Consider the following 27,702-nt stretch of genomic DNA (forward strand, 5'->3'; position numbering starts at 1 on the left):
TTCACAGGAGGTTTTAAACTGGACTTTACTCAAAGAACCAGACCTTCAAATTCTTTTTTCTATATCGAAACAGCAGGTGAAAGTTCTTTAGGTTAAAAAAACCAGCTGTCTATCTAAGTTTGAACGCCACAGAACCGTCACCATCAGGAGAGGAACATGTGTTTTGCTGCGAGGTGAGCTCTGCCATTGAGTTCCTGCACACCTGACAGGCACACATCTTCTACCCGGCCTTTCAGAGCGCTGAGTCGCCAGTTCATTAGTTTCACCTGATCCTTGTTGACGGCGGAGAGAGAGGCAGAAGCAGCTCACAGGCAGTTTGACAGAACAATCACTGCAAATGTCTGAGCTTTCACTACGGTGTTACCCCATTAGGCCACAGATGGTGGGATAACAAGCATTTATTTAAATAAACATCTTAGAGATTGTTCTTTTATTACAGTTAATCACAAATTTTGTGAAGCCATAACTAACCTGTGTTAACTTGTGGTTAGTTGACTGTGCAACCACAAACAGGAAGGGAGTGATTGAGGGTGAGGACCTACCAGTCTCTCACCAGGTGAAGAAGCAAGGTGAGTAAAGGCCTCTTCATACTCCATAAGAACAAGACGAAAGTTCGGCAGTGCGGGGTCCTGTCGAACAAAATGACGTCATTTCAAATTTGTTTTGGCTGTTCCAACCACCCTGGCCGAACTATGTAGGAGCCGCACTGCCGAAACTTCTGCACTGCCGTGTGCTGCTCATGCGTGTTCCAGTTCGCTCATGACTATCAGTCATATTTTAATCATATTTAGCTTGTAACCTCACTACTGTACGAGCGCCGCAGCTCGTTAAAATGTTGGAGTGCAGGCTAACGTGATGCACCTGAACGCATCACGAACAGCTGTCAGCTCCTGGAGTTAAAACTAGACTAACATGGCGCTCGGACAAAAACTCTTTTATTACTGAAAAAGTTCAGAGAAATGTATTTCTGAAAGCACTGGAGGCCAGAAATAAACTACTGTTGAAAAGTTTAAACGCCGCTTCACAGACTTGTGCCTGCTGCGAGGGTGCGTGGCCTGCGGTGAGGGGGCGTGGTCTGTTGTGAGGGGCGTGGCCTGCGAGTTCGGCAGCTTCTTATCGGAGTATGAACAGTCCTGCCGAAAAAGCTTTTTTTTTCTGCTGCTGGCTGACGTCACTGCCGAATTTTCTTCTTGTTCTTATGGGTTCAAAAGGGAGTATGCAGGCGCCTTCAGTGTGTTCCTGCCATTTGTAACATTAAAAACATATCAAACACATTTTATTGTGAAGTCCATAGTAGTGATGTCTGTCTTTCTCAATCTGTGAAAATGAAGAATGGAAAGAATCAGCTTCCTGAACTCAATCATATCGGCAGGTCTGCACATTTAAACTGCTCTCTCCCCTTTTTTTAATGTTTCTTTCTCTCCTTTCTTTTCTTTAGTCCTTCATATTTTTCTATTCTTCCAGACATTGTGTTGCTAATTTTTCTTTTTCTTTCGTCATCTGTGACTGAGGAAACCAACCAAATGCTGCTGTCAACTACTCACTGCTTGTAGTTCTATTGTCCATCCATCCATTCTCTCCCACTCATCTGTTTCCGGGTGGTGGGGGTGTCAGTCTGAGCACCGTCACCCAGATCACATTGCACACCATGGTGAGCCCACAAGAAGGTGGCGCCGGGCGTGGGACACGAACCCTCTACCTTGAGATTGTGAGTCTCATGCTCTACCTACTGAGCTGGCCGGGGATTAGTTGTGGTGTTCACATGTAAAATACTTGCTCTCAAGCTGGACTGTTCTGTTCCACTGTTCTAGGTTGTTTTTTAAATCAGCGTCTGAGGTTATGTTCTGGGTTCAGTAAAACCTGTCACTAATCATTGTACCGAAGACAGTTTCTTCCAAATGTGGTAATGCAATACCTTGTCATTTTTGTAATCTAAATGTTCTCTATGTTACCAATCTTACAAAGTCTGCTGTACAAATGAGCACTTTGTAATAAACTACAGCAATATATGATATGACGTCCAGACAAGACGTAAATACAACGTCCAAGAAAGACGTCTAAAAAACGTCCATTCCGGTCCCTCTGAGGACGTCTCCTGGATGTATAGAGATGACATCTGTTCGAGGTGTTTTGGACACTTTTTGCTGGGGGTGGTTGACAACTTACTGTTATCTACTGTTATTGTGAAATGACTGTTTTAACTGCTACTTTACATGTGAGGGATGAATATTTAACAGAATTTTACAATTATTATAAAATATAGTATGATACTGTAGTGTATCCATCGTAAATTTACAGTAATTTGTTACAGCGTATGTAAGTTTCTGAACACTGATGCAACACATTATCCATCCACCCATCCATCCATCCACCCATCCATCCATCCATCCATCCATACATCCACCCATCCATCCATACATCCATACATCCACCCATCCATCCATACATCCACCCATCCACCCATCCACCCATCCATCCACCCATCCACCCATCCATCCATCCATCCACCCATACATCCATCCGCAGGATGCACCCTGGACAGGGTGTCTAATAGAGAACACGAGCTGGGTTAGACCGTCGTGAGACAGGTTAGTTTTGTCCTACTGATGATGTGTTGTTGCACTAGTAATCACTTTGAGTTACTTTTCCTTTTTACCGGTTCCAGTTCTTCTAGTCATATTAGCTTTTTTGTATTTTCTAACTTTTCTTTGTTTGTTTAGCAGAGATAGAGAGAGAGGGTGTGTTCTCCACCCAGGTTAGGATTGGCTGAGAACTGGAGGCTGAATTTAGAACAGCATGTACTGCTTTTCCACACACACACACACACACACACACACACACACACACACACACACACACACACACACACACACACACACACACACACACACACACACACACACACACACACACACACACACACACACACACCGCTCTGTGACCTCACAGAATAACCAAACAGCCTGTGGTGTTACTGTGAAGTTTCAAGGTGGTTATTGTTGTTTTCATGTAAATGAAATATGTTACTCAGGACCAACAGCATACGTAAGCATAAAGTTTAGAGAATAAAACAATAAAATAAAGTAAATACAAATATGTAATATGTAATATAGGTTACATAGTGCAGCAATATAGACTACAGATAATAAATAGTTTAGTTTGATGGCGTGGGGCAGTATTAGGGCTTCGGCATATCGTTTGTTTGTCTCACAGATTCCAGGAAGAAGGAACCATGTTGTTTGGGCCCTGGTGCAGCAGAGTGTTTGTCCAGAGGGAAGCAGGCTGGTGTACATGTCCTCTGTGGATGGCAGGCTGCAGTGGGTGTCTTTCTCTGCTGTTTCTCTGCAGAGCTGTACACCACGCTCCACCCTGTACGCAGCCAAGCAGGTCTCGTACCAGGAGGTGATGGAGGAGATCAGTGTGTTCTCCACGCCTGTCAGCAGGACTTTGTTCCTTTGTCTTGTCATTTCATTGCAAACTGTGCTCCTTCACACCCAAAGTCAAGTCACACAAGTACACCACCCCACTGGGCAAGCACCGTCCACAGACGTACAAGACAAGTTGAAATCACGTCCATCCGTCCAGGTCATTATCTGACAAAACCAGTTGACAAATGATACATAACAATGATGGACTATGACTCCCACAATCGGTTCAAAGAGACGGGTCACAAGCTGTCTGTTAAGTCCAACTGTCTCTATAATTATTGATTTGTCATTGAAAGAATGAGACAAGTAGACCATGACAAGCAGGAGGAGACAACATGTGAAGTGTGATGCAGATTTCACAATGTCTGAGTTACGCCCAGGTTTTGCTTTGGTCACAAGGCGTTGAGCTTTTCAAGTCTCCACGGAGCAACCGTTGATACTGTGAATACAATTACATAGATAAGTAGATGTTTTATCAACATTTCTTTTGTCAATTGTGTCATTGGCACTGCGGTTAGCGCTCTTGCCTCAGAGAGAAGGTTGTCGGTTAAAATCCAGCTGGAGGTGTTTGTGGAGTTTGCATGTTCTCCTCGTTTGTGTGTGGGTTACCTCTGGGAACTCAGGTTTTCTCCCACCTTCCAAAAACATGCATGTGAGGCATGTTGGTGATGCTAAATTGCCCCATCCATCCATCCATCCATCCATCCATCCATCCGTCCGTCCGTCCGTCCGTCCGTCCGTCCGTCCGTCCGTCCGTCCGTCCGTCCGTCCGTCCGTCCGTCCGTCCGTCCATCCATCCATCCGTGCGTGCGTGCGTGTGCATGCGTGTGCGTGCGTGCGTGCGTGTGCATGCGTGCGTGTGGATCATACAGTGAGTGAGGTGAAGGTCAGGCAGATTCCTCCAAAGCCGTTGAAGGAGACAGCGAAGAAGATGAGGAAGGACAGAACTGATGGAACACACAAAAAGTCCTTTTAGTTTATAATGTTAACTTTAACTCTAAAATTGCTCCCTGACTCTCACGTGTTTCCTTCTACTGCTGCACGCTGCGGCTTCATACTGATGGGATCAATAGCATGAAATCGGTGGGCAACATTCTGCTCTTCAGCTCCTCTGTAGTGACTCCATCACACGTTCACTTAATCATGTGGAAATAAGCTATTTATCTGGTGTCTCATCATATAAATAGGAGTTCACTGTCTCACCTCTGAACAAATAGAAATGAAACACATGTGAAGAAAAACACGGTGATTCATTCAACTTCGACGCTTTCATATGTGGAGAGAGAAAGAGTGAAAAGAGCAACTCTCCTAAAACAGCCTTTTCAGCTTAATACTGTCTGAACGGGTAAAATCACTGAAACGGATCAAAACAGCTGAGGTGTTCAAAATAGCTATAATAGCTGAAACTGCTAAAATGGTGGCAACAACAACAACAACAACAACTAAAGAAAAAAAAGAAAAACACCTACACTCCAGGTCAGGCATTTTAGAACATCCCAAATTTTCCAGTTTTTTTATTCACAGTTATTCAGTTCAAAGTGTCATTACACTTGTTAGCGTAGAACCAATAATCATTTGAGGTTGAAAAAATAAAATAAAATCATGGACTCTGTTTATACACCAAAATGCATTCTAACCTTTGGACTCATCAAAATTTCCACTTTGACAGGAATAACAGTTGAACACAATCTTGTCTCCTTCCAGCTCCGTTGCAGAAGTTCCCATAAATGTGAGGCTCTTGTCGATTGCTTTGTTTCATTCTTCTGTCCAGTTCATCCCAAACATGTTTGACAGAGTTTAAGTCTGGGCACTGTGCTGGCTTCTCCGTGTTTTCATGTTGCCATCCTGTTCTCTTTTCTAATGGAGGTAATGGAGTTAGAACTTTGCTTCTGGGGCATTATCTTGCTGGAAGATGATCCCCGGACCAAATAGATGCCCACCAGAGGGTATTCCTCCTACCAGAGGGTATTCCTCCTACCAGAGGGTATTATGTCTACCAGAAGGTATTGTTCATACCGGAGGGTATTACTCCTACCAGAGGGTATTATGTCTACCAGAAGGTATTGTTCATACCAGAGGGTATTACTCCTACCAGAGGGTATTGCTCCAACAAGAGGGTATTACTCCTACCAGAGGGCATGGCTCTGCAGAATGTTGTGGTAGTAGTTTTGGTTCCGGGTGCCTGTTCCTCTGTCCAAGTTACAGTCCCTGAATCCAGAAACACAGCCCCAGAACTTCACACTGTGGTCACTCATTGTGATACCGGCCTTTCTCCCAAACAATGGTGTACAAAGATCCTGCTTGATGAGCCCAAGATTTCAAAAGTTGGAACACCTGTAGGAATTAGTAGCACCGATGTTCAACGCTTGATTGACCTCCATTGCTGCAGAACAGCTTTAAGTTGTTAACCCATTTCTTGTTCCCTGAATAAAAGGCCTATTTGTAAATTTCTTAAATCTTCATATTGTTTTCAGTTTGGAATAACATTACCTTTTTTTATCCTCTGGTATTTCAACACATACCTTTGTAACAATTTCAAGCTGTTCACTGGACTTGAAAACTTGAACTGCTATAAAAAGCTAGAAAGACTGGGGTGTTGTAAAACCTTTGACTGGAAGTGTAAATGGCTAAACAGGGGGAGAGACAACTGGTTTGGTCAGAAGTGTTGCAGAAAGGTGTGACCAGTTACTACATGACTCTTCAGACCTGGGTTTTTGTTAGAGTTCAACGTGTGGTGTGGTGTGTTGTGTTGTGTTGTGTTGTGTTGTGTTGTGTTGTGTTGTGTTGTGTTGTGTTGTGTTACCTTCAGGTGTGTATGCAGCAGCAGCGATCATTGCACAGGAAGCCGCAAAACAGGAGCTGAAATACAGACGCAGGATGTCAGACAGGCAGTTCAGATCCTGAAGTGCTCACTGTCACGGGTCCAGTTTTCCAAAAACGAACACGATGCGACAAAATGATGGCCAGTCGGCAAACTGCAGTTTGGGGTGGTTTTATTTACAACAAAGTGCTCATATTTACAGTGCAGGATTTAACTAGAACAAAACAAACAAACAACTACTTCTGTAGAGGACATTGGCTTTCTTATTTCCAGCTCACAACCCACCATACTCCTAGGCTCAGCGACAGCCCCGTTTAAGTGAGCAGAGCTCTCCTTTATACCATAAGCCCCTCCCTCGGGCAAACCAACTATTGATTACAGGGTTTTTATTACACAATTTACGTCAATGCAAACCAAACGTTCTGCAAGCAATTATAAGCGTTCACATAATTGTACAGAGGGAAAGCCCTTTTTATCCCGGTTTTCTCCAGGCCGGTTTAAGCCCGTGACCATAGGGTATACCAATTATCCGCACTATAATGGTATAACCCCGTTTCTTTTGCGCGCCACTAGGCGCTCTTAACCGAGAACCCGGAAGTACCTCAGTTTGACAGTTCCAGCCGCAGGTAAGCATGTGTGTGTGTGTGTGTGCGTGCGTGCGTGCGTGCGTTCGTGCGCGATGCGTAGGTGTGTGTCTGTGTGACGTGTAGGCAAAGAGTGTGCACCCTCCTTTGCCTACAGCAGGGAAGCATGTCCAGGGACCCGGGAAACAGTTTCTGGAGTTGATCTTTCCAACAACAGTGACAGCGCTGTGCGCGCGCTCCCAGCACCGGCTCTCTCCGCCAGCGGAGAGAGGAAAGGCGCACCGCTCCGGGCATGACGGTGCGTTCAAGAGCGCTCCGTCACACTCACAGATAGGGCTTTTCCACCAAAAAGAACCAGGAGCTCGTTCAGGGCCGGTACCAGGGCCAGTTCTTAAATGAGCACCGCCAAAGAACCGGTTCCTTTTCCACCACTAACGGAGCCAGTGAGAGCCACTGCGTCACTCCTAAACGTGATACGTCACTGATTTCACCAATTTGGCGCTAACAGCCTCATCCAGGAACCAGGAGACGGACTGTACCAGTAGTTTAGTCCGGGTCGGTCCATCTAGTTTGGCCTGAACCTCAGATGCACCAAAGAGCGAGAAAACATTACGTCTCTTCTTGTCTCTATTGGTGTTTTTTTTTACGTCCGTCTTGTTTTAGTCCGGAGCCCCAGAGTGGACATAGAGGGGAAAAAATAATGCGTGTATGAGTTTGGGGCTTATTTTTCAACATTTGGGCGTTACATTGTGAATTTCTTTCACTTTATTTCTGGACGTGTCTGAATCAAAAGCTTCAACATGGAGGAATGGAGGTGTAGAATGATAGAACGTTGCTCTAAAAACTGTTTCCATGGCAACCTCCGTAAACACTCTGATTAAAGTTCTCTTTCACATGAAGCCGTTAAAAGACTCATTTTATGTCTATAAACTCCAGCTTTCATTTATAGTAGTTTGTAGTTTGTTTTTTAGTTGCTGATGAACCAAAGTATTCATTATAAAGAAGTTCTGTGGTTATAAAATAATATCGGAGCGGAGCGGAGCGCCCCCTGCAGCCTCACACTGCCTTGCTCAGTGGCTGCAGCTCCTCAGCCGGCGGTCAGAACGTGAAACAAGACCTGGACGTGACGTTATAATAATAATTATATTATAATAATGTCACCATGAAAAGTGTGGAAAAACCGACAATGGAAAACTGCTTCTAAATTATAGCCGACGTAGCTGACTGACAGGAGGAGCTCTGCAGCATCTTGAGAGTCGTGGCTCCGCAAACGCGAATTAAATAATCTTGTAAACACTCCGGGGCTCCGTGTTCGCTGTAGGTTTCAGAAAGCCGATACAGCCTCGCTTCAGCCTTTTAGGTAGAGATACCTCTAGAGATACCTCCAGAGATAACTCCGCCCCCAGCCGATGACACGTCGGGCCCCAGTCTGGCTCCTCTTTGACCCAGCAACGAGGTGGAGCCAGCGTAGCACCGGTTTGGCCGGGGTTTTGGTGGTGGAAAGACAAAGAACTGGTGCTAAGGCTGGTCCTGGACCATCACTAGCACCTGGTTCTTTCCAGTGGAAAAGCCCCGTCACTAGACCTCTTTATAACCATCTGAAGTTCATTAATAACATCTGAGAGCCTCTGAATCTAACAGCATATCATCCCTCTGCACAGAATGACTGAACACATTTGTGAAATTATCATTTCTTTTGTCAGGAAAATTTCATACAATTCAATTTTAGTTCAACGAACACAAAAGAATAAGGTTTCAAATTTTAACTAATACTGTACAATAGTGATGTCGAAAAATCTCCTTACTCATGCTGTTTACTTTGTTGGCGGGTTGTTTGTGAGTGGATGGAGAGACTGTGTGGTTTTCAGAGGAGTCACTTGGAGTGTTTTGATTGTGGAGAAGAGATATAAAATTGTTCAGATTGCTTATTTTTTGAACCCGTACGTTTTGAAAAAGGAACTGATGGACTCCAATTACAGTGTAATATGATTTATTGTGGGCTCACATCAAAACCAATCAACAGACTCCCTCCGACTAAGTGACATTTTTTAATTAAAAAGCCACTATACCAACTTAGATTACTTTCTTATTTAGAGTAAACAAGCTCACTCTATTCCAGTCTACCTCACTGAAACGACTTAGTGGAATTTACATCTAATGAGGTCTGTTTGTACTTTCGAGAGTCAGCAGCAGGAATAATGTGTAGGTCATTGAGATGCCTTTTCTGATCTTTTCTTTGAGATTTGAAAAGAAAACATGATTTAAAAGAATATATATGTAATGTAAGTATAGGGGAACACTATATGATATTTGATCAAAATCCACATTTTTAGATTAGCGACTTGGATGTGGAACATGGGAAGAAGCCAGAGCTGCTGTGGGACATTCAGATGTAAAGTTCACATGTAGTTGGGCTCACATCCACCCACAGTAACTAAAGAGCTGAATAAGAGAAGGCCTCTCCGTCAGGCGGTGCACACAGTGTTGGGCACTGGGCAGACGTTTGTCCTGATGGACAAGAGGGTCGCTTCACTTAAAACACAAACAACAGTGTTATCCACCCAGCAGCTTTATTAACATCCCACAAAAAAACAATGATACATTTTGCACCAGATTCTCACCTATTTTATAACAAAACACTTTCTGGCAGTTTTGTCACACTTTAGTGACTCTCGCACATGGCAGCCACACAGAGTCCATCTATCTCCACCCCACCATGTCACTGGCCTTTCTGACGAGTTTGTTGAGACTGTGGTGTTGGACAGTGTTGTGCCTGAACGAGTTCAGTGAACGCTCGTTCATGAACTCGTTCACAATTTTGGGCGAACGTGAACTGAACGTTCTGTATTTCTGCCAGGTGAACGTCACTGTGAGCGGCGCTCATGCTGGCGTTTGTGAACAGCGCTCTCTCAGTTCAACGTTGTTTTAGAGAGTTGCCAGATTTCCATAGAGCCTTCCAGTCGAAAACCTGGCGAAAGCTCACCGTAAACGAGCCTTATCATGTCGGGGGGAAAACAGCCAATCTGGCAACCGCAGCCACCACAGAGTCGCACCGCCACATGTGTCAGAATGTGAAGCATCGCGGCAAAAACAAATGGAAGACAGCAGCACTACCTCAGACTCTGCCTCCACCATTAATACTTCATCTTCGAATGGTTACTTAAAAGAATTTTATGAAAAGATCAGTGATAATCCAGGTGGGACAAATCGTACCTTTTTGTATAAACTTTGCTCGCCGGGTTTCAAGAAGCAACTCTGTACATCAAGAGCGTCACACCAAACCTGAGAGGCTCATTGAACCCAGCCAGCCTTTCAAGGTATGTGCCAGTCACTAAAAAGTTCCTTGATGGTTTTACTATTTTAAGTCGTAATTTGTTTGTTGAACCTGCCTGGGATATTTTCCTTTGCACCTGGAGGACTACTGTTCGTTTATTTTGCACCTTAAGAACTACTGTCCGTTTTTTGTTTTTTGTTTTAATAATTCCTCATTCAAAAAGACCATTCAAGCAGCAAGTTTTCCCTCATGTTTTTGAGAATATACTGTCGGGGTGTGGAGCTGCAGCTGCTACTAGTGTGGACTGAACAGGTGGCAACAATGGGGAAATGCCAGTATTCTGAGGGTAATAACTCGCAGCCGCATATTGGGGAAAAAAGAAAACAACTATGAACTAGTTAATTTTTGGAATAGTGAATTTAGAACTATGAACTGAAGTAGTTCATTTAAAAATTTGCGAACTGAACTTTGAACTAGTTTATGTAGAAACTGAACTTTCCCAACACTGGTGATGGATGAACTCAGCCTGCTAATCACATTCTATGATTGGTTTTGATATCTTTATTTTGAGCATGTCAAGAAAGAAACAAAGCCATCAGACAATTAAAAAAAAATCCAAATAAGTAAACAAATGTAGAAGAGACAACCCTGCCCTGGCCATAGCACAGAAACAGCCTTGGTCAGGGTCACCAATGACCTCCTAATGGCCGCAGACAGCGGCTCTCCATCTGTGCTCATCCTTCTGGACCTCACAGCTGCCTTTGACATGGCTGACAACGCCATCCTCCTCCACTGCCTGAAATACACCATTGGACTCATTTCCGACTGACAGAACTGAGTACGTTGCCCTGGGATGGGCAGAGTCTCACACCCACAACGTCACCTGCGGTGTTCCTCAGGGCTCAGTGCTGGGCCCAACCCTCTCCTCCATCTACATGCTACATGATTTTTGGATGGTCTTTTTAACGTGTAAAGCTGGTGCCATTTGAAAAATGGAGTGTACTATAACTAACATTTTTATTTCTTTTTTTTGCTTTACTTATTTGGATGTTGTTATTTTTTTACTTGTTTGTTTCTTTTTTTACATGTTCGAAATAAAAATTAATTCATTCATTCATCTCCACCCTCATCTGGGCTCATGATCTTTGGATCATGACTGAAAGAATGAGACGAGAGGATACAGGCATCTGAAATGAGTTTTCTCTGCTGGGTTGAACTCCTCATTCTTCATACATTTGTATTCGTGACAAATAATATTAAATCTTTTGTGCAAAACCACAAGTTACACCAGCTACAACAGCTGCAGTGTGGAGATAAAGACATTTAAAAATGTAATACCTATGGATCTGTATAGCCATGATAACCCGGTACTCAGTAATGTACCGGTACATAGCAGTATTTTAAGAGAAATATACAGATTAAAAAGATTGTTTTTAAAATAAACGTCATACCTGCCAATGAGCCTCAGTGGCCGTGGCCCAAACCGATCCATCAAGATGCCCAGGGGCAAGGTAGCTGCGCTCAAGAGGAACGAGCCGATGGTGAAGCCAAGATTCAGGACCTCCTCCTGCTCCACACAGCTGGGCCAGCCTCCTCCCTCATTCCAGCTCATGTTGGACTTCTCCGTGTGGTTTTCTGCATCAAATCATCAGAGAAACAAGAGAAACCCAAATAAAGATAAAATAATCCAACTAGAGGGCCAGCGCAGTCAAGAACTTTATGCTTTGACCTCTTTGCTTTTTCTAAATCATTAAAGCGGTGATGGACTACTTTAGTTACCCTGAGGACCCAAAAACATCTTCATAACTACAAGATCAGGGGTCCTCAATAAGTGGCCCGCGGGCCGGGAGCCAACTGTCTGGCCCGCGCCGGCCCATGAGCTGCACATCAACGTGAAATAAAATGGGATTTGTGGGGAAAAATGTGCTGCTCTAACTTTTTTGGACCTCATCCCACACCGTAGTCGGAGCCGGCGTCTGTGCGCGTCTGAGGTAATTACGTCAATGCGTGCTCTCCTCGGACGTCCACGGATTTAAATTTCACGACCGGCGAAGTAAGTCAAAATTAAACAATGAAATAACACGAGCTGCAGCGTGAAAAAGCACAAAGTTGACCAGGAAAAGCTTCATTTCAACTCAAGGCTACCACGTCATCGCCAGGACAGACAGTATTGGGACTGCAGCGTACATCAACAGGCAGGGAGGCCTTGGTTCCCCTGCCCTTTGCAAGCTGGCAACCCAATTGTGGCAGTGGGCTTACCCACTCTTTTGCTCACTCAGAGCTGTACATGTGCCAGGACTGTCCAATACAGCAGTGGACATCATGTCAAGAGGGGGCCCACATCCAGAGGAGTGGCGGCTCCATCCTCAGGTAGTCGAGGAGATTTGGCGTCGCTTCAGCAGGGCAGTCATCGACCTGTTTGCTTCGAGGGAGTCGATACATTGCCGACTCTTCTCTCTCACGAACGACAATCCACCTGATCTGTTCTACACCATTCCCCCTTTCAGTCTTCTCCCACCCCTCCTCCAAAGGATCAAGGTGAACAGAGTAAAGCTGCTTCTCGTGGCTCCCATGTGGCCCCACATGCCATGGTTCTCAGAGATTCCACCTCTCCTGGAGGGAACACCATGGGAGCTCCCACTTCGGAGGGCACCACTGTCTCAGGCCCGGGCATCATCCACCAGGGCGGCTTATTCACACCATTGGGGGGTCTTTACTGCTTGGTGTGGAGCACACAAGGTGGACCCCTACTTAGCCACAGCCCAGGAAATCCTGCCATTTTTCCATTCCCAGCTTGAGGCAGGAAGGTCTCCCGTTACCTTGCGAGGTATGGTGGCATCCAAATTCCACCTGTCCCACTCAATTGAGCTGCACTCTCCTACAAACTCTGAGGGAAACTAGGAGGACCAGCACCTGTCTATGCTATGCCCAGTTAGGGTTCTGGCAGAGTACATTCAGCGCACACAGTATGGGCTCAGGAATGCCTGTCCCTTCCGGGGTTCGGGCACACTTGACCCGTGGCATGGCTACCTCATGGGCCATATGGCGAGGTGCCTCGCTGGCTGCCATTTGTGCGGCAGCAACGTGGTCATCTGAGTCCACCCTTGTTAAGTTTTTCCATCTAATTTTAACAAAGACCAGGCCTCTGCCCATGTGTGGGGTCTCCTTTGTGACTTACTCATCGACCTGAGTCTCCTTGGAGGTGTTGGCCTTTGCGTCTTGCAGATCCTTATCGAGGTTCCTTGGGTCTTTCTGGGACTTGCGGTCCGACCTAAGCAGTCCCTCCACCTTTCAGACTTGGCCCTTGCGTCTTGCAGGCCTTCATCGGACTGGCATGTAAATAGTGTACATTTGTAAATAGTTCATCTGTAACATTTCGGTGTATTGGGTTATGGGCTACACCGCCTTCTCACGGGGGGTCTTAAAGAGTTACCCCATACATATGAAATATGTAACTGGGTGGAGAGATAGTCTCGAGATGATAGAGAACATACACCTTATAACCATGGTTCTCTGAGCGAGAGACTATGTTTCCAGCTCTTTTGGCCGTTCGGAGACATGTGTCGATCAAACTATCACTGAATTCACACCCACACAAGTGCTTGATAGGGAACCTGTGGGGCGTGACCAGGCAAGCCAGAGTGTCTTAAAGAAATATCCATGTACCCTGACGAGCAGGGTGGTCTTTCCTCATACACATGAAATGTGCAACTGGGTGGAGAGCTAGTCTCTCACTCAGAGAACCACTGTGACAATGTAACCATAGGTTCCTGTAAAAATCAACACTTAGAAACAGTAGCAGGTTGAGACAGAGATGGGGGTCTTACCAACACAGAGGTGGGAGTAGAAGCCTTCATTCTTCAGCATGATGAGCAGAGAGGCCCAACCCAGCAGAACAGCAGAGAAGAACAGGTTCTCTATGATGGCGGTGACGGCCATCCACAACCTCCTCCTGTAGGCCTGGGCCAAGCTGGGAGCCATGACAGCAGGAGATCCTGGAAGAGGAGCCACTCACCTTAACAGTAAGCTCTCACAACAATGTTAATGCACACATCTTTAGATTCAGGACCACTCGCAAGGCGGCGTTTTAACTTTTCAACTGCACAGCTTATTTCTCACCTCCAGTGCTTTCAGAAAAAAAGTTCTCAGAACTGTTTCAGTAATAAAAGAGAAAGTTTTTGTCCGAGCCGCGATGTTGGTCTGGTTTTAACTGCAGGAGCTGACAGCTTTGAGTGAGGCGTTCAGGCGCATCACGTAAATATGCCTCAGGCATGTGAACGAGCTGCGGGACTAACACAGCAGCGAGGTTACAAGCTAAATATGATCAAATGTGACTGATAGTCATTAGCGAGCTGGAACACGCACGCGCAGCACACGGCAGTGCAGAAGTTTCGGCAGTACATATTGGCCTTGGGTTGACATCAATCGGATATAACTAGTTCGGCCAGGACGGTTGGCACAGCCGAACCAAATTCCTTCGGCCGGAGGGAGCTGGTCGAAGGAAATGACGTCATTTTGTTCAGCTGGACCCGGTGGTGCCGAACTTTCTTCTTGTTCTTATGGAGTATGAATCAGCCTTAATACTCCTCCATACATCGACTGATCCACGACCACATGAAGTGACAATATTACATTTAGTTTTTCCTCAACACACTGGTAATGTTCAGCATCAGTAATTGTGTTTCGATGGACACAGATCATGTGAAATAAAGTCTGGTCGGGGTAAAGACCTCCTGATCCGATAGGGTCCATTCACGATGGACCAGAGTTCTGGTTCCCGTCCATCTCATAAGTCTCAAGGTATTTTTTCTTGGACAAGTCAATCAAGTCAAGTCATAGGTTACGTCATGTCCAAGTCAAGTTATATGTTATTTCAAGCCCAAGTCAAGTTATCTTATTTTCATGTGCAGATTTAACTGACTTGGATTTGACATTACCTTGACTTGACTTGCCCAAAAACAAATGACTTCATACTAAAGGTGCGTTTACATATAGGCACGATTACGGTGGCCCAGAAGGGCCAACAACACAACACAGCAACTAAAACCACAACACAACAACAAAAGCCACAACAAAACAACAAAGAATCGAAACAGAACAACAAAAGCCGCAACACAACAACAAAATCCACAACACAACAACAAAGAATCGAAACAGAACAAAAGCCGCAACACAACAACAAAGAGCTACATCGGAAGGACACAGCAGTCTGAGAACTTTTAAGAACTTTTCTTGTTGTGTTGTGGCTTATGTTGTTGTGTTGCAACTGTTGTTGTGTTGTGGTTTTTGTTGGTGTGTTGTGTTGTTTGCCCTCCTGGGCCACCGTACAAGATGAGCTATGGAAATCATTTTCCCGACATTCCTGACACATTCCTGACATTCTTTATGTGATGTAATGCATCTGAATAGAGTTCATAACAGTGCGTGTAGGTGCGTGATGTTCCTGATATTTGTGGAAAGTCTTGTTGGCTGCCAAAAAATCTTCCAATAATATCAAGAATCGCCTTGATGTGTGAAGTTCACAACCGAGCGAGTCGATTAGTTGTGATGCACAATAGAGCGTTCACTCGCCTGCCACATCCACCTCTCTGCCAAACTCTATGGCATTTCTTTGGATGTGGCTCAATCTGGAGATTATCGACAGGACCACATTAGAGACGGGGTGATTCTCTTTTCCTCTCCAGCGCGATGTGCCCCATCACACATTTCACCCTGAGTGGTGCTCCCATCGCTCATAGCAAAATCCACCACTGCAAATACCAAATCCTCGAGATTCACCACATTCCTGACAGATTGGTGAGAGAAAGTGACATTCATGGAAGACTGCGGGTGCAACACCGTGGAACAATGTTGGTGGCAGTGCGTAACGACTCGTGATGATCCGCCACGGTTTCGTGCTGTCACTTGTAATGCATGATGACAGGTCGAGGCTGTCTGTGACGCTGCGTGACGGCTCTGCCTTCAATCATATCATTTAGGTCAAAATCTGGATTCTTGGTCAGGAATTGAGTTTCGTGCCATTCTTGACTTCATTATGCGTAAACGCACCTTTCCATGTGTGAGTTGGTCCCATGTCCGCCATGAACACACTGGTTCTGATCCGCTCCAGAGTTGGAGTCTCTCTGTTCATGTCTGCTACGTGACGTCATGCTTCACAAAGTTTAGACAAAAATATAGTTGTCAAAGCTGAACTGAAGGATTCAGAAGAAGTTTTGCTTTGGCTTCCTGATCTGACTCTGAACAATGAGAAAGTTTCCTCAACGAGCTCATCTTCAACACTTCCTGCTAAAGTGGGAGGAGCATCAGGTCATCGTGTCACAAAGCCTTATGTGATCGATCCACTGACTGAACGGGAGGACATGGAGCCTATCAACCTGCATCTGAGTCTCGGTCTTCATGTAAACAGGACAACATGATCTCCGCACACACACACACACACACACACACACACACACACACACACACACACACACACACACACACACACACACACACACACACACACACACACACACACACACAGGACTCTATTTCCATTGTCTGTTATGAAATAATACATATTAATTCTAGTAATAAGTATATTAAATAATGTGGGTTTTTAGAGGTGGGGTTCATTACAACGGGGGCACTTTATCAGTATTTGCACTTTTAAATATTTGCTCAGTTGCATGACATTAGGTTTGTAGTGGCTGTGATCGGCACGGTGGCTCAGTGATTCACGCCGGGTTTGAGTCACAGTGTGAAGGTCTCTGTGTGGAGTCTGCAAGTTCTCCCTGAGTGTGCAGAACGGTTCTGCAGTCTAGAAACACGTGTTTAACTTGTTGACTGGTGTCCACAGTGGACTGACAGTCTCTCCATGTCACAATATTTGACAAAGGTCAGACTGGACACTACAGTGTTTCGTCACCGTCACCAGAGCCAGTCTGTGGTCTCGGTGAGATCCTACATATACCTTTGAAACATGTCAGCTTGTCACGAAAGGTGAAAAGGAGTGAGGTATGTGCTCTCAGGGCCGAACAAGATGTGACCAAACAGGGACAGGACTGATCCTTGACCTTCACCACCAGCTGTAGCTATCAGCTATCACTGATCCCACCCACGTGCACAAATCCAATGTCTGTCTATCAGAGGACATTATATTCAGTCATGAACAACTCCTGGAATCTAACCTCCAACACTGGTGAAACCTGAGCACAGGCCGAGCTTGTGACGTGACAGAGCAAACCAAAACAGTGTCCACCACTTGTTCTCTGTTAGACAATCAATTATTAACGCTTTTGTGTGTGTGTGTGTGTGGGGGTGTGTGTGTGTGTGTGGGGGTGTGTGTGTGTGTGGGGGGGTGTGTGTGTGTGCGTGTAAGAGAGAGTGAGATAAACGCAGCAATGACTCAGCAGGTTTACAGTCACATGTTGGCACAGAGGGAGTCCTGATCACACAGAAATAGTCTAGGTCACCCTCATTCTTTGTGAAAGACACACACACACACACACACACACACACACACACACACACTCACACACACACACACACACACACACACACACACACACACACACACACACACACACAGGCCTCTATTTCCACTGTCTGTTATCAAATAATATATATTAATTCTAGTAATAAGTATATCAAAGTATATTACTAATTATATTACACACACTGGAGTTACTAGCTACTGTAAATAAGAAAATAACTAGTTATTATTGGGAAAGTAACTAAAGTTACTTTGTGTAGTTGTTTTTCTCATTAATTATTTCTCCTTGTTTAAGTAGTGGTTCTTAATGAAAGGTACGACTCTCCAAATATAATCGCAGTGGCAGTGAAACTAAATCTAGAACTTAAAATGGTTCAAGTGCTGTGACTTTCCCTGAAAGACCCAAAGAAGACCAACCTCTAGTGTCAGGTACCATCTCCATGTTTATAAGACTAAACAATGGCATTCTTTGATATGAAACTGTGCTTTACCTGTCAAATAAACGTGTAGCATTCGCCAAGCCAGTTGCAAGGACTTGAACTGTTGTGCTGCAATGCACCATGGGAATACTTAATAAAATGTTACTTCAGGGGCCACACACAGTGCAGGTTCATCGGTGGGCTGGACTGGTAAAATAGTACCATAATAACTTTTAAATTTTACTCGTGAGTGAAAAGTTACGTATGTTTAATGTCCTCCTGCCACAGTGTTTCTATTTGAATATGTCAAAATTAAAGCCTCTGCCATTAACAGGAAGTGATTATTCTCAGGGAAAGGTCTTTCATGTTTCCTGACACTTAAGTATATCCAGAGCGCAGCTCTCTTAATCCAGTCATTTATTGATTAAATTTGTACAGTAACGGACACGGTTGAAATTGTAGAGCAGTACACTACTTTTATACAAACATACTCAAGTAAAAGTAAAAGTACTGAGTTTCAAAATGACTTAAAAAAGTATAAGTACACAACAAACTACTCAATTACAGTAACACGAGTAAATGTAATTCGTTACTTTCCACCTCTGCCAGCTTGTTGGTGTGAGAGACTAAGGCAGCAGTGCAGCTCTACGTACATGTTTTTTTTTAATAGAAAATTTTATTACAATTTTTATTTCAAAAACAAACATCACACATCAAAACCTAAAACAACATTTCCCCCACACAGATTTTAAATCAGACACACTACTACTGGACAATATCACTCCACTCCAACTGGGCAATAAGTGGTGCTATAACTATAATAATCTATAAGAACGTATTTACTATGTAAAATACATCCACCCCCATACTCTGTACATGTCCACACTTTTAGGCACCGTGTGCATATTTTTCTATTATATTGTATTTTTATCTGCTTTTTTTAGTTCCTGAAATGTGTGCTTCTTTCTCTTTACTATCCTGCTGTACCACTGCACATTTCTCCACATGCGAGATAAATAAAGGGATATCTTATCTTATCTTATCTTATATCTTAAATAGATTCACTCTGCCTAAGAGGGACAGAGAAAAAGCTATCTATCTTGCAAGATCATCTTTAATCCTGCGAATCAGGGGTGTACAGTTTGCTTTTTTATCAAGTGAGGGACCAAGAGAGTTCAGGGATTCAAGGGCATCGCCTCACATTTTTAGTAATTAATCTTATAGCCAGAAAACCGACAGAAATCAATGATAGTTTCCGCTGCCCTGGCTACAGAAGTCTTGGCAGTTACTCAGAAACAGCAAGACATCATCAAAATACAGGGATATTTTTTGGTGTATAGGCCCGAGCTCGATGCCTGACACTAACGGGTCCTTCCTAAGGGCCTCCGCTAAGGGTGCAATAGTGAGGGCAAAAAGCAGTGGTGATGCAGGACATCCCTGTCTGCACCCACGCCTCACACTGAAAGCAGGAGACCTCAGACCATTTGTGATAACTGAAGCAGCATAAAGCAGAGATATCCTCTTAATAAAACTATCGCCCAAGTTGAATTTGTTAAGAGCCTCTAGTAAGTAAAGCCATTCAATCCTGTAAAGGGCCTTTTCTGCATCTCAGGAAATCACAAGCGAACTATGTCTTATAAGATTTAGCAGTCTCCTTATATTGTTGCGACCATCACGACCCGATATAAAACCAGTCTGGTCTACTGAAATAAAATGAGGAAGGATACACTCCAGTCTCCTGGCCAGTATTTTAGCAAGCAATTTCTGTTCTACATCCAGCCGAGCGGTCGGTCTGTCAGCGGCACCGTCATCCGCAGGCTTTCCCTTTTTAAGAATTAAGGAGATGTTTGCATCCATCATGGTGTGCGGCAGGGCTCTTCAATTAAGCAGCCGTTAAGCAGCAGATCACAAAAAGCTTTATAAAGCTCTTGACAACACCCAAGCTCTCTACAAGAAGGGCCAGAGCAGACTCCATCTGCTGCGGAGACTCAGGTCCTTTGGACTGCAGGGGGCGCTCCTGAGGACCTTTTATGACTCAGTGGTGGCATCAGCCATCTTCTATGGAGTGGTCTGCTGGAGCAGCAGCACTCCGGCTGCAGACAGAAACAAACTGAACTAACTGGTGAGGAAGACCAGCTCTGTCCTGGGCTGCCCCCCCCTGTACCCTGTGGAGGTGGTGGGAGACAGGAGGATGTTGAAGAAGCTTTCATCCCTGATGGAGACCGTCTCCCACCCCCTACATGGTACCGTCACATCACTGGGCAGCTCCTTCAGTGACAGGCTTCTCCACCCGCGGTGTCTGAAGGAGAGACTCCGCCGGTCCTTCCTCCCTGCTGCAGTCAGACTCTTCAACCAAGCCTGCTCCCAGTAGACCACTGCACACCACCACCGGACAATATCACTCCACTCCAGCTGGACAAGAAGTGGTGCTATAACTATAATAATCTATAAGAACGTATTTACTATGTAAAATCCATCCACCCCCATATTCTGTACATGTCCACACTTATAGGCACCGTGTGCATATTCTTCTATCATATTGTATTTTTATCTGCTTTTTTTAGTTCCTGCTATGTGTGCTTCTTTCTCTGTACTATCCTGCTGTACCACTGCAATTTCTCCACATGCAAGATAAATAAAGGATATCTTATCTTATCTTATCTTATCTTATAAAACTTTGGAGTTACGCCATCTGGCCCAGGGGCCTTGTTGTTTTTTAAAGTGCTGATGGCTTCTTTAACCTCCTCATGTGTAATTGCCCCGTTCAACAACTCCCTCTGTGCATCCGAAGCTTGGGGTAGATGGACACCCGAGAGAAAATCTTGTGCCAGAGAGTCAGTGTGACAGTCTGACTCTGAGTTATACGGATAGCCTGGGAGTTGGGTTTAGCCTTCACCAAATTTTCTAAATATCTACTCGGTTTATTCACAAATTCACACGTCTTATGTTTGGCGAATAGGAGGGACGTCTGAGCCTCTTTCGATAGAAGAGCGTCCAGGGCTGCAGTGGTTACATCAATTTGTAGTTTCAAATCTGCTGATGGGTGAGCAGTAAAGTCCTCCTGAAGTTTATTTAATTCTTGTTCAGGATTCTGCTTCTCAGCTCTCTGTCTTTTCTTAAGACTGGCGGAGAAAGAAATTGTGACTCCGTGGATAACCGCTTTAGCAGTCTCCCACAGAAGATTTGGGGAGACGTCAAGAGTAATGTTCTGTGCAATAAAGTAATTGAACTGTTCTGTAGAGTATTGTTAGAAGTCTGGGTTCTTAATAAGATGGTGAGATCTGGCACTCTCTTAAACAACGTTGAACTGTGAGAGCGGCAGAATGAATGCGCTCACAGTGACGTTCATCAGGCAGAAATACAGAACCTTCAGTTCACGTTCGCCCAAAATATGAAGTTCATGAACGAGCGTTCACAGAACTCGTTCAGGCACAACACTGCTTCTAATTTGGATGAAGAGTTCTCCATACATCCACATAATGTAAATCCCTGCAGCAGCCAAGTAAATACTGAGCCAGTATTAGTCAGTGCTGATCTATTAGATTTATCCAAACCAGGACTTAAACAGGTAAAATCCCTGCTATCACAGAGGATTCATCTATCCACTCAGAGAAAATGGAAAACACTTTGGTTTGGAAATCAGGGGTGTGAGTAAGGGGGGGCATATAAATTCAAATAGGAGACCGTTTCTCCACAGAGTTACTTTAATCATAACGTCTGCCTAATGTGTCAGCTTTAACCTCCACCTCTGTCACAGGTGAAGACATATGAACAAGGATAGCTACACCCCTGCTTTTAGAAGTGAAATAGGAGTAAAAGACCTTAAAGTTTATAAAACCTTGCGTAGGATTCCTACTAGAAATGTACGTGCACCCATAAGCTGAAAATGGCGTGCACACAAAAAAAATTTGAATAAAAAAAAACGTGCATACGCACATCTGCACGCACTTTCCTTTTATAGATCCCAGTCCACCTGGAAGGTTCAGGCCCCGCCCTCAACACGGCCACTTTCTACCATAAATGTTCAAAGCAAAGTGCCTCGTCCATATTTTTGCATCTCATCCAGCCTGTTGATCGGTGGCATTTGACGCTAAATCCTGACAGAAGGATGAAGAAAAGGAATTTTACGGAGAGAGAAATAGTGATGGAGGAGGTGGAGGTCAGGAGATGATATTATTTGGTGTCACAGTAGTGGAATCACTAATAAAAGAAAAGAAAACGATCAGCAGCTCGTCGTCACTGCTGGAAATAGTGGGCGAGTCACAGAGAGATCAGTGACTGCAGAGGTGGAGAAGAAGAATCTGAGGTGAAGGTGGAGGTCAGAGGAGAGTGACATCATGGGGGGGCAGCACCCCAGCCCACCGCTGGACCCCAATACAGCCCCCATGGTTGTGACGGTCAGCGTTTGTCAGAGTGTCGGAGAGGAAGGAGACATTTTGGTGGAGACACAGCGGACCGATAAAGTTCAGTTTTATCGGTTTATTAAATGTATTATTAAATATTTGAACTGGGACTTGTGAAAAGGCTCAGTGGACTTCCATGAAGAATACCTCCACAGCTATCCAGGTGACGTAGTTCAGTGAGCAAACCGCGGCGCTAGCTACAACATATGATGAACATAAAGATCGTGAATAAGAAGCCTCATCTAGTCTGCTAAATTATTTGATGTATTTATTAGAGGCATGATCTAGACTTTTAAAGGATATTTTAACATCCTGATATGTGTTTACTATTATAATATGGGAAAGTTATGATGATGATGCCAGATGTTCTCCTTCACTCTGCTTTGCTTCTGCATGTTTCTACTATCAGATACTGTGGAGGGACAGGTGGTGGTCAGAGCTCCATGCTTCAGGTCCATGAGGAAACATGAGGAACCATGAGGAACCTCACAGACTGCAGGTTTGAAACAGTCAACAGAGTCGGTTGGTTCATGTTCTTTAGCTTGAGTTCCCATTCTTCATCCCTCATAGATGCCAGCTGAAAAACTTTCATGTACAATGGACATCTCCTGTACGACTGAGCGCTTACTATTCCTCTTAGACTGTCTTTTCTCCTGCTGCTGTTGAAGTTCATCTTCAAACTTCATTATGTTTTAACAACTATTAATATATATATATATGTGCTAAAAACACTTGTGTTTTACATCTCACTGGGTGTTGACAAGCTGAGTTGTTGGTTTATTCCTGTAGTTGTGCAGCTGGTAAAGGCTTTAACCACCATGTAGTTGAACTCCTTTATCAGACTGCACACTCCTCCCAGCTCCAGCTACCAACTGTTCCTCCTGCACGAGTGGCCTACAGACCAAGAACACAGGTAAAAAAAAAAGTGGAACCATTTTTATTTCCTTTGGTAATATCATTTAGTATATAACAGTCTCCTTTGTAGTTTTAGCAATTTAAGTAAAACTCTTAACTCTCACAAACCTATCCCTCCATGTCCTAACAAATTGCTCACCTGTCCCTTTATTTATTTAATTGTTTATTTAAGTTATTTATTTGTTTATTTCTTCTAAGGGGATCCATCCTGAACCTGTCAGTGGTTCGAAAGCCCAAAACTGTGGGAAAAAGATGTCTGCAGGTCCACGGTGTACAGAGCTCACACAGGTATAGTTTATTGGTTGGAAATGTTTTTATGCAGGGGCTACAGGGGTCCTCCAGAGTTATGTGACTCATGTGTTTGTTGGACCACTTCCTGATCCCGACATCCTGGCATCAGGAGAACAACTACGCCAACTGGAGTCCCAACCACTCAGAGCTCTTGTTTTAAGTGGCTTCTCAACTTTGGAGTTGGTCCCATCCAAATGTGGGCCTGTGCCACGGGGTCACCAATGTCCTCCCAGTGCCCAACTGATAAGTCCTGCGGTGGCATCATGCTGCACCTCATGGCTCCAGACGTCCCTGCTCTTCCTTTGATGCTGCACCGTCCTCCCAACATGTGTTTTGTTCCCACACTCGGCCAACTTATGCATCTTCGGTCTCTGCAAATGTCACTGGAAATGTCTGATGACATAGAGGCCGGAACCAGGGAGCAGTCCAGATGTCCTGCATGGGTACAGCTCCGACAACCGAGGCTTACTGCGAGCCATTTCCGTGATGCGTGCAGAGGAGGAGTCTGCTGGCACCGCACTGGCAGCTCAGGTGATCAGGGGCTCCACCAAACAAACTGCCACCATGAAGCGCGGCCTGCAGATGGAGTCGGAGGTGCTGGCAAACTCTGCTGAGCTGATGAGGGTCAACGTCCTCCCAGTGGGATTCATCATTCACCCCGAGACATCATATCTTGGGGCAAGTCCTGATGGCAGGGTGTATGACCCATCAGAATCACCCCCATTTGGACTGGTCGAGGTAAAAAGCAGCACCAAATAGGATGTGGCCCAAGCTGCCGACCTCAAGGCTCAGGATGACCACACAAGTCTGAGGCGTTCACACGCACACTACTGGTAGGTACAGGGTCAGCTGGTAATCACTGGATGGGAATGGTGTGACTTTGTCACTGACACACTCACAACAATAACTGTTGAGCGAGAGTGGCGTGATGAATCGTTCATTGGCCAGATGAAATCTAAACTGGACAATGCTAAAGCGATAGCCACTGGAAGTTGTTGAGCTCCACATCCGGTTTAAAACTCGGAAGTGTGAAAAAGGCCTATTGGGCTTTTAATCCCATGAACATTCCAAGAGCACATTCTGATTGTTGCATTATCAGCCATAATGCCACTCAGTAAAAGTAATTGATCTGCCTGATTCCCTTGTCAACATTTCAGTATCCAGTACAAACCTTTTGATAAAAACACAGACAAAGAATACAAATACGAACCTCTGAAGTGTGGGGGAAAGCAAAAAAACCCAAAAAACAACGAAGCCCAAAAACACCACCCTCCTACTCTCAAAATGTTCCCCCAAACGGAGCATCTAGTAAACTTTGCATTAAGCATCCTACTTCTACTAAAGCAGTGCTTCACTTCACATCAAAAATTACAAACGTCAGAGAAAAAACTAAATAAAAAAACAAACCTATGTATAAGATAGGGATGTCCCGATCCGATCGGTAGATATCAGATCGGGGCCGATATTAGTGATTTGTGAGTGATCGGGGATCGGCAAATCCAGCCGATCACCCTGTCGATCTAAAAAAAACAACAAAAAAACAACTCGGTCCACAACGTCCCCTAATAACCAGAACAATCAGGGACTAGAAGCTCCGGTCGAGCTGCAGAAGCTAGAAGCAGGCGGAGCGGGGCCATAGACCTATAAAACTAGAGTTATATGTAGTGGTTTATGTGTTTATGTGCAGAAGTCTACTTCTAAATTTCTATGTGGTCTGTCTTCTTCTGGGTTTATGTTGTGTTTGGTGAGTCACAGCGCCCCTAAAGGCCTGGCATGTGTACTACATGCCCTGAAGCCTGGTGTTGAGCCGTGTTCATAGTGAGGTGTGACGGAGGTTTTTTGGGAGAAGACCAGGGAGGACAAAGATCATGTTTTTGTCGTGTGGATGTTCCTCAGTTTACAACAACAACTAAAGAGAAAGAGAAGAATTTTGTTTCAATAAGTGAGTTTTACAATAATTTCTAGCTAAACAAAGCTTCTGCCAATAGTGCTTTTAGCTTCAGACATCTTAGTTGCTCCAATAATAAACTATTGAGTATATTTGCAATAGCAATGTAAGTATCGGATCGGGAAAGTATCGGTATCGGCCGATACTCAATTCTAAAAAATCGGATCGGTATCGGGGGCAAAAAAGTGTGATCGGGACATCCCTAGTATAAGATAGTGTTGGCACCCCCCAGCTGGGGCGCCACGTGAACTCACCACTCAGTCCTTCAATATGGAAACCAGAACAGGAGAACATTACTATAAATGAGAAAGGACTTAGAGCCAACCTGTTCATCAGTCTGCACTACTGCTGTGTGAAGAAGGCGACCTAATGAGATGACGGGAGTCGACTTCATCCTTTATTTCCGTTGGTACTGGAGCGCTGGGGGTATGGTGTTTTACTACATCTTCTGGTGTAGTAAAGCTGTACCTCCCGCCATTGAACGTGATCCGCAGCCGAGCCGGGAACAGCAGATAATACTGGAGGTTTGCGGCACAGAGTTTCTTCTTGATGTTATTAAAAGAGGTTCTCCGCATGGCCACTTCAGTTGTGAAGTTCGGGAAGATATGGACTTGGTGTCCTCGAAACGAGAGTGGCCGTTTCTCCCGAGCCAGCTGAAGGATGTGCTGCTTCACTCTAAAGTGATGAACCCGAATTATTATCCGTCTTTGAGCTCCATGCCCAGTGTCACAGCAAAAACATCTGTCAGAAAACCTGTAATTTGTGGCCCCTCCGAGTTCTCTGGGATGCCAGGTATGCCCAGATTCTGGCGCCTGCTCCGTGACTCCGGGTCCTCCGTCTTGGCCATTAGCAACTTGTTGCATTTCTCCAGAGTCTCACATTGAGCCTCGAGATGCAGTCAGCCTGTTGTCACAGTGAAGTTTCGATCACATCGAGTCGTGAGTCAACAGTAGACTGTAAAGTGTCCAAAGATGAGCCAGTTTCGTGTGAAAAGGATCCAATAAGCTTGATTACCACCGAAATGGAGCCGCCATCTTCAACGTCAACAACGTCGCTGTGTCCGGGCGGCGAAGTGGCGTGAGCGCCCTCGCTACCTTGTGGAGTGGTCGGGCCCGTAGCGAGAGTTTCCTTTCCCAGACAAATGGAAACGCGTCTTGATCGTCCAGAGATTAAGAAGAGCTAACTGGGAAAGTAAAAGATGACGTTTTTACAGTAATCAGTTGATAAATGTGTTGGAGCCGGTCAGGACGCGTCTACCTCACCACCGTGATGCCATGCCCCCCCTCTATGTACATGTTTGACCAGAGTCCGACCTGGAAAAGGCTCCAGTACACCATCACCACCACAGTACAGCATGCAGTGTCAGCTCACCACTCACAATCAGCTTCAAGCTCAGTATCGGAACAATTCTGATCATCCAGACTTCAGCTCAGTCCAGATGACGCTGTTCAGAGACTCCAGGATTGAGCTGTCAGGTTTTTACGTCTCATCATCCACCACCAGTGTTGCCACAGGTGCCTTGAAAAAGTAACCCAATTGCAGATTACTAGTTACTCCTTTAAAAAGTAACATAGTTAATTTACTGATTACTTGTTTTAAAAAGTAATTAACTGAGATTGCAACTAAGTTTGAATTACTTTCCGACCCCGCACTGCCGAACTTTTGTCTTGTTCTCATGGAGTATGAAGAGGCCTTGAGAGAGATAAAGCAACCACAGAGCTGTGAAGACCGTCACTGCAGACTGCCTTGGACTGAACAACAACATATTACACCTCGTTTCAGGTAAAACGTCTCCACACAACTCTGTACAGCCAAATATTACATAGTTAGGTTTCATCTCTGTCTCCATGCATGATGCCACACACACACACACACACACACACACACACACACACACACACACACACACACACACACACACACACACACACACACACACACACACACACACACACACACACACACACACACACACCTCAGAGATGACCTCCACACACAGCTGTATGCACAAACTTTAAAGACTCTTACTTCTCTTGTCGTTCTCTCTGCAGGTGATCTGGTCGGTTCAGAGGACGAACTGTCCACCGCTGTTTTTGGCACAACACAAACAGTGAACCTCCTCTGGGCTGTCAAAGTACCGTGTGT

The 27,702-nt window shown here is 44.8% G+C and overlaps 1 protein-coding gene across 2 annotated transcripts in view; it reads right to left on the reverse strand.

Moving 5' to 3' along the window:
- Positions 1 to 27,702, reverse strand: part of slc43a1b (solute carrier family 43 member 1b) — a 49,905-nt gene extending 22,203 nt beyond the window's left edge. For both annotated transcript variants that reach the window (XM_080464753.1, XM_080464754.1), the window contains exons 1-5: positions 27,586 to 27,702; positions 13,935 to 14,102; positions 11,559 to 11,742; positions 6,232 to 6,287; positions 4,299 to 4,375 (exon numbers count right to left, since the gene is read on the reverse strand). In XM_080464753.1, coding sequence (XP_080320879.1) covers positions 4,299 to 4,375; positions 6,232 to 6,287; positions 11,559 to 11,742; positions 13,935 to 14,088 — 471 coding nt within the window. In that variant the 5' untranslated portion in view covers positions 14,089 to 14,102; positions 27,586 to 27,702. The remainder of the gene's footprint in view (positions 1 to 4,298; positions 4,376 to 6,231; positions 6,288 to 11,558; positions 11,743 to 13,934; positions 14,103 to 27,585) is intronic.

The sequence above is a fragment of the Lipophrys pholis genome, assembly GCF_963383615.2.
Source record: "Lipophrys pholis genome assembly, chromosome: 5".
In the NCBI taxonomy this organism is placed as follows: domain Eukaryota; kingdom Metazoa; phylum Chordata; class Actinopteri; order Blenniiformes; family Blenniidae; genus Lipophrys; species Lipophrys pholis.